The sequence below is a fragment of the Poecilia formosa genome, unplaced genomic scaffold (assembly GCF_000485575.1).
Source record: "Poecilia formosa unplaced genomic scaffold, Poecilia_formosa-5.1.2 Scaffold4, whole genome shotgun sequence".
Classification (NCBI taxonomy): Eukaryota; Metazoa; Chordata; class Actinopteri; order Cyprinodontiformes; family Poeciliidae; genus Poecilia; species Poecilia formosa.
The window spans coordinates 203112-216111 of record NW_006799943.1 but is presented as its reverse complement, the minus strand read 5'-3'; the positions used below and the strand labels follow the sequence as shown (position 1 = coordinate 216111).

General features: G+C 41.6%; 1 protein-coding gene across 2 annotated transcripts in view; it reads left to right on the top strand.

Annotated features, from left to right (window-relative positions):
• mtor (mechanistic target of rapamycin kinase) overlaps positions 1–13000 on the top strand; it is a 196556-nt gene that overhangs the window by 67711 nt on the left and 115845 nt on the right. For both annotated transcript variants that reach the window (XM_007558375.2, XM_007558366.2), the window contains exons 19-21: positions 2159–2409; positions 2496–2582; positions 7822–7989. In XM_007558375.2, the coding sequence (XP_007558437.1) occupies positions 2159–2409; positions 2496–2582; positions 7822–7989 (506 nt within the window). The remainder of the gene's footprint in view (positions 1–2158; positions 2410–2495; positions 2583–7821; positions 7990–13000) is intronic.

The window sequence follows — 13000 nt, the reverse complement described above, 5'->3', positions numbered from 1 at the left end:
AAGATCCTCCAGATTCAAATAAATCATAAAATGGAAATATTTAATCATTTCTTGCGCGGCCCTGTACCAATTGGTCCCACTTTTTGCGCCACTGGGACCGGGGGTTGGGGACCACTGCATTAAAGCACAAACAGTATCATGAATGCCAAGAAAGGTCAGTGGGAAAGTTATAGAGATGTTTAGTGGGTTGGAAAGCAACATAAAAAGCTTTAAATGTGTCATGGAGGACTGTTTCATCAATTATTAAAAAATGTCAACTGCATGGTACAACTGCAATCAGCTAAATCAGACATTTAATCTGATTTAGCTTCTGGTGTCAACTTTTTAGGAGATTTTGAAAGTCATCCATCATCAGGTCATGAAAAATTTAAATAAAATCCAATGAAGTTTATGGTTGTGATAAAACAGTGTGAAAAACGGAGTATAAATAGATTTGCAGGGTAATGTGCTGTTATTGTTTGATGGTGTAACTAAGCAAGCATGGCCTCCAACAGGCTTTACTACTCTTTACATCAATCTGTGTGGAATAAATATCTAACTGCAGAAACTGGTTAGACTGGTTTAGCTTGTAAATAACAGCCAAACTTCTCATGGTTCTTCCAGAGGATTTGACTGGAAATTTTCTGCTTTCACGAAAAGCCCATCATGTATGATATCATGAAAATTCACGGTATCAACAGTAAAAACGTCCCATCTGTCTTTTTGCCATTCGAAACCATACCAGGCCTCCTCTTCTCTCATCCACTCCAAGTATGACCTTGGACTGCACAGTAATGGTTTTCCCAGTTTGTTCTTGAACTAAATGGACTGAGACCAGAACTGGAGGTTGTATATCTCTTGGCGGGCTTGTCAGGGTCACCGTCTGGGTCATGATAGCTCACTTCTGAATGCGAGAAGAGCCTGGATATATTCGTTGCATCACCTGACTTCAAATTACACTTTTCACATCAAAACGGGACACAAGAATCATAAAAGCAATGAAATGCTGCCTTCTTGCTGGGTCACAGGGCTGTTTTATGTGTGTTGGAACAATTCATTTTTCCTATCTAGATGAAAGCTAAATTATTACAACCCTGTTCCCTTTCTAGGGTGGTCTGTGTCTTCTTAGTGAGCTGAGATATTTAAGCATCTTTAGACATCTGTTTGTTTTTATTGGCTTAAGTTTGGAATAATAAAATGGTGAATAGAAAAGCTACTTTATTTTGACTGAAAGTGTCCAGAGACAGAGATGTACTGTAGAATATAACTCTAAGAAGTCTTGTAAAACTCTGATGGTCTGAAGATATTTCTGAACAATGATGATCTGTTTTTATGAGACCAAAAAAAATGGATACATTCAGTTATCTCAAGAAATATGACATCACTGAATGATGGAAGCACAACGAGATCATTGGTGGAATTTATCATTTGGTAATATTTTGGGATATGTCTATTAATTGTAGAGTTTAAATCGGGCGTAAAAAACACATCCTGACCTGAGCCCATAGGCATTGTGTCTTAACCTGATCCAACTCAGTTGATTAACTGTAATTAAAGCCATGAGCCCAAAGTAAATCCAATATACTATTTCAATTAAGAATTTACCGCTTTCGTCCCATTTCTATTTTAACATCTTCTAGCTCCATTTTGTTGCTTGTTGTAACCGCACGATGAGAAAAGGTCAAATCATCTGGGATGTGTGATTAGTGGGATCTGATCTCTGCTGCAGGTGCAGCGGGTCAGGGCGGAGCCGCCTGCGCTGTGTTGGTACTGTCTGATTCACTTCTGCACCCTGCTTACTTACTTTATTTTCTGAACAGGTTGAACTATCTAGCCCTCTTTTTAGACTATAAAAAAGAGGGCTAGTTATCTAGCTAGATACCTTAACTCCTGTTAAGTTAAGTTAATTTAACTTAACTCCTGTTAACTTAACTTAACAGAAGTTAACTTAACTTCTGTTAAGTTATCTTAACAGAAGTTAAGTTAAGGACTACCTTAACTTCTGTTTGGTTTTCTCTGTGCTGGATGGATTGCAGGCTTATTAAACAAGCCACAGAAGCATGAGCTCCAACCTGACCCTAAATTCTGGCCAGAATTATTTACTTGAGGCTCGGGCCATAAATCTAAGCTCTTGATTAGTTGCCGGAGCCTGAGTCTCTCGATTGCTCTGTTCCTCCAGCGGACTACAGCACCAGTGAAATGCTGGTGAACATGGGCAACCTGCCCCTGGACGAGTTCTACCCGGCGGTGGCCATCGTCACTTTGATGCGGATCCTCAGAGACCCCTCGCTGTCCAACCACCACACCATGGTTGTTCAGGCCGTCACCTTCATCTTCAAGTCGCTGGGCCTCAAGTGCGTCCAGTTCCTGCCACAGGTCATGCCCACGTTCCTCAACGTCATCCGCGTTTGCGACGCCAGCATCCGAGAGGTAAGCGGAAGATCGGATAGTTAAAAACACTTTTTTTTTCTCTTTCTATCTGATCAGGTGTAATGTTTTACTCTCTTCTCCTGCAGTTCCTCTTCCAGCAGATGGGAATGGTTGTGTCCTTTGTGAAGATTCACATCCGGCCATACATGGATGACATCTTCACCCTGATCAGAGTGAGTAGCTCTGTCAGCTTTCTTCATCTTCCTTCTCCGTTATGTAATCCTTGTTTTTCCAGTGAGTCAGGCAAACAGCTGTAAGCTATTAACTGCATTCATTATTCATTCATTAAAAGGATTTCAGCACATTGGGTGATGAACATAACCAGCATTGAAGAATTTGAGCTTTTGCATTTAGATTCATACTCAGTCCACCTTAGTGTTCAGATAGAAATGTTTTAGCACTTATTCTGTCTCCAAAGTTTGCCTCCCTCCTTTGGACCCAATCTTACTTAAGCTGTAACCGCAGATAGTTTGTGGCTTTCAGCCCATCATGTGATGCAGAGTGACTGTTAAAGCCTATGTCCCCCCTCCACACTTTACAAATACACTTGTATTCACATAAATCATATGGAAAGAAAAAGACTTCTCCTGATTCTGATACAAGGACATTGTATCAAAGTCAGGATACAATCTGATTCTCATTCTGAATCAGGGTTCACTAACCCAGGTTCGCTTACAGGGTTATCAAACCCAGGAGGTTCGCTAACCCTGTAAACGAACCTCCTGGGTGGTGGTAACTCCTTGTGATGAAGAGTAATGGAGAGAAGTACACCGCTTTATCAACCAGTTAATAAAGGGCAAGTGAAACAAAGGATCTATTCATTATTGCTGCAGTTCTGCTTCTGCATCCAGATGAGGGGGCTGCTCTAGCTATTCAATATGTACTGCCATGGGCAGGCAGGGCAGGAAAGGGGGTTGTTTAACTTCACCACAGATGAAACCCACCGAGTGACTGATTTTGTGACTTCAAGCCTTCCACTTTAACAGTTGGTCTTTTTATTTATTTATTTTTTATTTTAATCATACTGCACGGCCGTGCCTTTGTTTTCCAACACAGTATCACAGACAGACAAGAGACACAATATCGGTTCCACCTGACAGGAAACTGTCTCCTTTTTTCTGCCATCTCATCTTCCTCTTTGCTTCTGACATCTGGAAATTCAGGGTTTCCAGAGAAAATATAGTCCATACATTTCTCTCACATTCAGATTATAGATGGAAACACATCCTGACCCATTTCTGTACTTTCTTAAATGGAGTGTACTCAGTGATTTAATGCATATGTCTTCATAAAGTCAAAATAACATCAGTTCACGAATAATAAATGAAGAAAAAATGATTGCATCACATTTTATTTTAAACATATGAGCAATAGATTTTCAGAGATTAGAACTGCACATATTGATTATTCTGATAATTAATCAGTTCCCTTTCAGTTGATTCACTTGGTACTACACATAGAGTATGGGATATCACGCCCCCGCGTGGCCTAACTGAAGACACCTTTAATTACGCCTTTAGGCAAATGACATGTGATGACGGGTGGCAGACCCTGCCTGCATATAAATACGCCCCCATCACAGTCATTATTCAGTTCTTACGCTCTTCACCTCGCTGAGAACAAATTTCCAACCGGTGCTTTCTAGCTGCTGCTAGCTAGCATTGCTCTTATTTTTCCAAAACTAGCTTAACTGCTCCTGTTGGTATTAGCTACTGCTGCCTGCTGGTTAGTGTGTCTGGCCGCTGAGAGCTAGTTGTATTTTCTCATTTGTCTATTTTTATTCTCTTTGGTTTTGTGGTTCGGGATGAGCATGAAGCAAAAAATGGCGAAGCGGAAATCTTCCATTCGCCGCTGTCCTCAGGAGTGCGGCTTCACGAAAAAGACCAGCACGAAGCATGCCCCGTCTGCCTTGGAATTGTCCACGCCAGAAGAGCATTGTCGTAGCCGGACGCTTGTGCTTTTTGTAGCCAGCTTCGGCAATCCACGCTTGAACGGCGGGTCAAGTTTGTGCAGAAAGTGCTGGGAGAGGCTACCGTTTCACAAGACCCCATGCTCTCCAAGTCTAGAAATCCGTTTTCGTCCAAGTCTGATGAGGACGACGGGGCCAAAGCTTCCACTTCCAGCTGGGCAGCCCCCGCTTCCAGCTGGTCAGACCATATGGAGTATGTGGAGGGGTTAGCCAAAACGGTGCTAGACATCGGCCTGGTAGGTCAAAGTCTTTTGTAAGATGATGACGACGACTTTTCCACGGTCCAGTGTCTGTCTGCTGCCGCCGCCTCTCCGGTGGGTCAGGACGACGTATCATCTTTTCCCTTTGCCGGCGTGCAGCTAATAAGTTAGATGTCGAGTGGCCCACCTCTCCTCCTGCTCCTCAAAAGGTGTCCCAGTTCACTGGATTCTACCTTCCGACGGAGCCGGCTGCGGTTAAAAACCACCTGCCCGTGTACCCAGATTTTGTCTCGGAGCTAACATCGTCCTGGAACAAACCGTTGCCCACACGTGTTACAGTGCCTGGCTACGGGCAGTATGTGGACCTGGAGGGTGCCGACAAAGCGGGTCTGGTTAATTTACCACTAGTGGAGGCGTCCTTGGCAGCTTACCTGGCGCCATCATACAACCAGGGTGTGGGCGGCTCTGCCACCCTGCCCTCAAAACAATGCAGGTTTTTTGCAACCCAGTTGGAGAAGACCTATCGCACTCAAGCAACCACTGCTCGTGCCCTGAGCTCGGCCACCATGCTTCGAACTTATCAAGCTATGTGCTTGTCCAAGCTAGGAACTCAGATGCCTCCTAATAGCCACCTGAATTTGGAGGCGGATCTGCTGTCCAGGGGAGGCCCACTGGTGAGGGAGTGGGCATCCATCCGTGGTTGTGTAGATTTGGCAACAGTTCAGCAAAGCTTCAGTGGAACTCTGCCACCAAAGCTAACACCCACTGTCCCCTATTCTTTTGCATAATGGATCACAGAGCTCCACTGGGAGTGGATGCCCTAGCTCACCCATGGTCCAAATTGCTTCTGTATGCATTTCCCCCAGTGGAAATGATTCTGCCAGTGCTGGAGAGACTACGCAGATGGGGCCTGTCCTTGATTCTGGTGGCCCCTCGGTGGCCAGCAAAGTCATGGTATATGGAAATAATCAGCTTGCTGGTAGCGAAGCCTTGAAAACCCCCCCGCCCGCCGGGATCTCCTCTCACAGGCAGGGGGAGAAGTATTTCATCCACACCCAGAATTGTGGATGTTGCATGCCTACCTGCTGAGAGATCCAGCTTGTTAGCTAGAGGCTTTCCTTTAGATGTGGTTGCAACCATTCAGAGTTCCAGAGCAGCTTCCACTTGGGGTTTATAGGCTTATATGTGGGTTTTTTTGAACAGTGGTGTCACAGCAAAAACATTTCCCCCTTCCAGTGCTCCGTTGTGGATGTTTTGACATTCCTACAGGAGCTGGTGGATAAAGGTCTGTCTTTCTCCACAATTAAAGTTTATTTGGCTTCCATCTTTGCTTGTCATGTTGGCCTTGATGAAGGGACATCAGGTGCTCATACTCTAGCTGTGTGTTTCTTAAAAGGGGTCTGTAGACTGAGACCAGGGATAAAATCTAATGTTCCTTCCTGGAATCTCACTGTAGTCTTGAATGCTCTTTGTAGCACTCCACTTGAGCACCTTGAGTTGGTTGATTTGAAATTTCTATCATACAAGACAGCTCTGTTTCTTGCTTTGGCGACTACATAACGGGTTGGGGACCTGCATGCACTTTCGGTGCACCCTTCTTGTGTTCAGTTTTCAGCTGATGGTTTAAAGGTCACCTTAAGACCAAATGCTGCGTAACTCCCTAAGGTGATTCCTTTGGATTACAGCACAATGACCATTGAACTTTCTAGTTTTATCCCCCTCCTTTTGCTTCTGAAGAGCAAGGAAGGCTGCATTTGCTGTGCCCAGTATGTGCACTGCGTCTTTACATCAATCGCACTCAGAATGTGCGACTGTGTGATCAGTTGTTTGTGTGTTTTGCCAGTCCAGCTAGAGGCAAGGCTCTGTCCCGACAGAGACTCTCTCATTGGGTCGTGGAGGCTATTTCTCTTGCTTACAACAGCAAGGGCCTCCCCTTACCTCATGGTGTGAAAGCACATTCAAAAAGGGGTGTAGCGGCATCCTGGGGCCTTTTCAGAGGGGTCTCTGTGCTGCAGCCAGCTGGTCTTCACCACACACTTTTGTTTGGTTTTATCGTCTGGATGTGACAGTCCCTTTTGTGGCTCACTCTGTTCTTTCTACTGGGTTGGATTGGAGGTTTCAAACTAACTCAGTGTATTTGTCTCAGGTTTGATGGCTGCTCCATGGGCGTGTGTATATGTCCCATACTCTGTGTTGTACCGAGTGAATCGACTGAAAGGGAACGTTTATGCATATAACTACTGTTTCCTGAAGGAGAGGAACGAGTTACAACACCTTTTACAGCCCCGCTGTTCAGCTTGGCTCGGTGAAGAGCGGCCATCGAACTGAATAATGACTGTGATGGAGGTGTATTTATATGCAGGAGGGACCTGCCACCTGTCATCACAAGTCATTTGCCTAAAGGCGTGATTAACGGTGTCTTCAGTTAGGCCACGCAGGGGCATGATATCCCATACTCTGTGTTGTACCTCATTCCTCTCCTTCAGGGAACGGTAGTTTTATGCATAACATTACGATTTTAAGAATTGGCACATTCTGCAGATTTGCCATTTAAGCCTTTTTTATGCAATGTTAGAAATGCATCAAAATATGCAAAGGAACAAATTTCATTTTTAAAACAGAATTTGAAGCAGGTGAAGTTAAACTATGCCACTAGAAGAGTTTTTGGTAAAGCATATTTACAAAGTTTTATTTCTTATCTTAAATGTTTGTTTTTGTATCATTTTGGCTGAATTACTACTCTTACTGTGTTGTTTCATCAAATGGCCTTTTTGAGTCTGTATTGTAGAGTTAATTAATTGATTACTAAATTAATTTACAATTATTTAAATAATCCCTTAATCAAGGTTAAGCCTATTAGTAGTTTCGGCCCTAATAGAGATGAAGATAAAATATTTAAAAAAGGTGAAACTTCCCCTGTTTCCTGCCCATATTCTATTTATTAAACACTATTGTGTTCAAAATCATATCAGTGTAGTCACTGTTTTGATGAGAAACAGTTTTCTGCATGGCAAATAATTTCCAAGTGTATTAGATTAATGGAAAACAAACAGACCCACCATGTTCAAATGAAGAGCCACAGCCAAAGGTAAATCTATTTAAAGACAAAGGCAGCACATGTTTCATTGACCACAATCCTTGTTCTGGTTCTTTGTTGTGTACTTTTTAAAAAAAACCCAGAGATGTGCATATGATTGACTTCTAATTAACACTGTTATGCTGTATTTTGGTTTTGCTCTGCAGGAGTACTGGACACCAAACAACCCCATGCAGAACACCATCATCCTCCTCATCGAGCAAATTGTGGTGGCGCTGGGCGGAGAGTTCAAGCTCTACCTGCCTCAGCTCATCCCACACATGCTGCGTGTCTTCATGCACGATAACAGCACCGGCCGCAGCGTCACCATCAAGGTAGAAGATGCAGAATACTGCTGCATTTTGCCTCACGTTCACAACTTCCTATAGCATCTCTTTAAACATCTGAATGTGTTTGAGTTAATCAGCTAATTTACTCCGAATAGATTTCAATTTACAAGAATCGGACATATTTCCCCACTAAAATGAGAAACAGCAGATCACTCAGCTGTCTTCTGAATATAAAAGAAATGAACTCATTTAAAGTTAATTCATTCTTTTGACTCTCCAAGGCAATGTTGTCATGAAAGAAACTTTTGTTTGTTCACTCATTAATGCGTAGTGGTGGCCATCTTTGTTCTCCTTTTATGCAATTAACCAGAGGTTTAATCAAATCATGTCTCTAGCTCTGCCGTCTGATTTAAACATAATGAAATGATCCATCCTATACATAAACATAGGATTAGTTTTCATGCTTTTTTTAATCACTCTGACTCTGGTGGTATTTACCAATTCTTTCTCAATTATATTCATTCTTTCTCAATTATTCATTCTTTCTCAATTCTTTCTCAATTATATTTATTATTATTTACCATTTAGTTGGACTCCTCAAAGTGCTACATGCATTTTGCATTTAATTTAAGTCTTTCTGGCAATACATCTGTTAATGCAGCGAAACACAAATATTGACCTAAAAATTGAACTATGAAACATTACTTCATATGCCTATTACATTAATCAGTACAACACACAGTAAGTACATTCAGGCATATTTTCAAATGTATTGGCATTTGTTGATTCTGCATTAGAAGCAGCAACAGTAATTCAGAGTGTGCTGTCAATTTTTAATGTTTGCAAACACCGTTATCAGAGTTTATTATTATTGCTTTTCCACTGATGATAATAAATCATTTGCTACACCATGATGAAACAATCCCATTTAATCCAGGTTTGTTCTTTCAAATCTACTTTATCCCATGCAATTTGAACTCAGTCTGATCCAATCAGATTCAGTAGATCATAAATTATAATCTCCGTTTTTCCAATGAAACGCTCAGCATAGAGTTGGATCTTGAATTTCCGTATTTCCTGGACTATAAGTCGCCCCCATTTTCCATAGCTTGCTTGGTCAAAAACAACTTATATATGTTTCTTTTCCTTTTCTTAATGCATTTTGATGTATGCGACTTATAAACCAGAGCAATCTATAGTCCAGAAAATATGGTAGCTGCAATTCCACATCCTGAGAAAGCATGGGGGGACAGTGGAGAGGAACAACTCTGGTTTAACAGAAAGAAACAACGGAATAGTGTGTGTGAGCGTCTTGGGTTTAGAATGAGACCCAAAACACAGAACCACTCACCCTGGAATACTTTCTATGAAAAGAAACACTGGAAGCACATAAAGTTAATTAAAGCAATAGTTTCTGATTTTCAATATAATCCTAGCCACTCTGTGTTGTTTTATAAAACTACTTGTCTTAAATATTTACAGGGAGTCTGCCTTTTTATGTGAGACTGGGGGAATAATAAACATTAAAAATGCTCTCTATATATCAACCCTTGAAAATAAACAGTAGTGGTATTTGAGAAGACGTAAAGTTCAAGACCCTTTATTAGTATTGGTACATGAAGCTAAGTGCAGACAGCAGTGTTTTAACTAATGAGTTAGAAGTTGGGCATGCTGTTTATCATAAATCACATTCTTTAAGCCGCAGGGCTGGGATCACATGTCACATTTTATCCATTATATTTATTTTCGTCATTATGCCAGGAGGGTTTTTGTTCAATACTAGCACTGCTCCTTTACACCCAGAACGCAACCAGCAGCTGACATTATTAGGTCGCTGTTTTATGTTTGCCGTTGCCTTCAGTACCCATTGAGAACTTTCAGGTTTAGGCTTTTCACTTCTAATATGTCAGTTCAAAGACAACATAAATCTGGAGGTAACACACTCTTCGGTTTCAGCAGTCGCTTCCAGCAGTTGTCAGGGTTTCCCTCCGATGCTAAATCATGGCTTTGGGCAGAGAGCATAAACACAGAGCCATAAGTAGAGTAGTCATTCACTTTGCTTTCCTTTGAGGCCTTACTGTCTTGGTGTGTACAGTATTAGAAAATAGAATCTGTAACTTGGTTGCTAGTATGAAGCTCAATCTGGTGAATAAGATCCTGACAGACAGGAATTGGGAGTTATGCTACCTTCTGGAGCAAATAGAGAGAAAAAGAAAAACATCTGCCCATCCCCCCACCACATACAGACACTCACACACACAAATACTGTGACTTCCTGCCGTCTCGCCATGTGAACTTTAGACATGGAGAGGTGGTCATGGTGCGTGTTGGGACTGCTTATCCAGAACACTTCGTCTTGTCCAAGCCTCCTCACTCCCAATAAGTCTGTATTCTTCGCACAGCATCGCCTCTACAGTTAACTAGACAATCCTCAGCTTTTACTAAATACAAGTAAAGCACTTTGAATTGCCTTGTTGCTGAAAATGTACTATACAAATAAAATTACCTTACCTTACCTTACTGTTTTCTGAATTTGGCGAATATGAACTGCCGATCTATGGCTATAGATTACTTTGCCATACTATTCATAAAATCTGAGTTAAATTGCAAAACATCTTTTTGTTTTTTTTGTCATGTTTTACAGCTAAAAACATGAGTATTTTATGTGGTAGACCACTACAAAGAAGCGAGTGATTTTGTTAGGAATATATATATATATATCAAAATAAAAACGGCTCATGTTCAGATTTACTTACGAGGTTTTAGGAACATCTGTATTCAAATTTTGATTTAGGGCTAAAGTGGACTTTGACTAAACCATTTTAACACATGAATATGATTTGATATAAACTATTACAGTGTAGCTCAGCTTCAGTCCAGCTCTGCATTTCCTGTGGGATGGTGGGTTTAGAACAGGGGTGGGCAACTCCAAGCCTCGAGGGCCGGACTTCTGCAACTTTTAGATGTGTCTCAACTTCAACACACCTGAGTCAAATAATGAGGTCGTTAGCAGGACTCTGGAGAATCTGACTGCACTTAAGGGGTGATTCAGCTGTTGGATTCAAGTGTGTCGGACCAGGGAGACGTCTAATGCCCCTTTTCCACCGGCTCTACTTCAACAACCCGGCTCGGCTCGGCTCTGTTTCGGAGTGACCGCGTTTCCACCGGCCCACTTGGCTCTGTTGCAGGGTACCGCCTCCTGGTGGCGGGGGGATATAGCGCCCCACCTCCAGGAGCTACGTGCTGTGCTTCGTTACATGCGACCTAACGCGAGTTGTTCTTTTTCTGATACAAAAGAAGAAGAGAGAGCTGAGCTATTTTTTTTATAGCCTGATTGCGATATTTCTGAGATTTAAAGAAAATGTGACAGTGGGAGGAAAGCTGCGATGTGGTGAGGAGGAGCTGATCTCCACCTTGCAGCGGCAGGAAAGCAGGTGGCTCAGACGGTTCAGGTAAGCTAACGATGATTTTTGTATTAAACTACGATAAAATTGTAATAGTGCCGAATATACATAAGCTAATGTCAGTCAGGGTGTTGCAAATAACTTACAAATATCAGAATTAATTCATAATATATTTCAATGTGTTTTCATGTTGGTAAACTGCCGCCGCAGACCATTGTGGTTCTTCGTGCAGCCTTTGGGTTGTAGGATGTCTCATCAGAGTCCGTCTTCCTGACTGCTGGTCGGTGTTTACCTTCAGGATGTCCAGAGACCTTCAACTTTCTGGAGCAGGAATCACATGAGCTCAATATGCTGATGAAACATTTCTGATAAAAAAATGTGTCTGTTGTTTTTAACTTCTCAATACGTTTAATTGTGATTCACCTGATGTCCAAGTTATAGCTGAGAACAAATAAAACCATATTCCTTCCAATCTGACTGGTTCTAGTTCCATGTTTTCACATTTTGAACACTAAGAATTTAAAGTTTAAACTCAGTCTTATTTATCACTAATTAAGGTTACAGGTTTTGGACACATTTTCTCCCTTTCTTACATTGAAGATTCTGCAGTAAGACNTCCTTCTGCTCCCTGGGAAAAGTAATTAGATGTTATAGCTTATAGCACATAAATGTAGATAAATAACAGTTACTAATGTGGAAGTTACATACACAAAGGAACTATTTAAAACAGACATGTTACTTTATATATACATGCAAAAACTTTTTTTACCATTCAACCATACAGAATTATAAATAACTGGAATAGTGTAAATTAAAGACAAAATGTAATTACTTGTAAGTTTTAGACCTATGCATGTATACAGCCATGGATAAAATACCACTCGTTTTCTTCAGGTTTATTGCTCATTCTACAATTACTAATTCATAATTTGATTAGAGAACTGATATCTAGCCATTTTATGATAATAGGAACATGTTTTATTATCTCGCAACGGGGGAAACTCAGATGCAACAGCAAAATGAGAAACAATCGAAGCCGCTGATGGAAGACACCCTATGGACTCTGCGTTGTGTTTTATTTGTGCGTGAAGGTGGGATGTGATCCGTGCAGAAAAGAGGAATCGGACACAGCGATCGTGGTTGTGGGGAGACCTTGGCGCGTTTATTTCGTCCACCTTACAGGCAGTAAACACACTGTCAGCATTCAACCGCTTTTTTTCTGTTTTACAAAACAATCAAGCATCACAAAACGATCAAATGTCACAAACCAATCAATCACCAGAAAGAAAATGTAATCTGTGCCTAACTGGCAATCTGAACCAATAGAAATATATATAATGTTCATTTTTACACCGTGCTAGGGGAGCTGCTGCTTACCTTACAGGCAGTAAACACACTGTAAGGAATACAGCAGTTCGCGCACAAAAAAATCCCCCGCACTACGGTGTCCCCGGCAGGACAAACATGCCAGGATTGCGGTGGTACCAACAGCACCCTCTTTTGGGACACTTGTGCACTGCTTTACACACGGAAAGATAAGAAACAAGCGAAGGTAAAATGCTGTACAATATTGAGTTATTTATGACTGTACTGGGAAACCGAGTGTCTCCAGAACATGAGCATGTTGTGTTTGAGCAATTGAAATCCAGCAG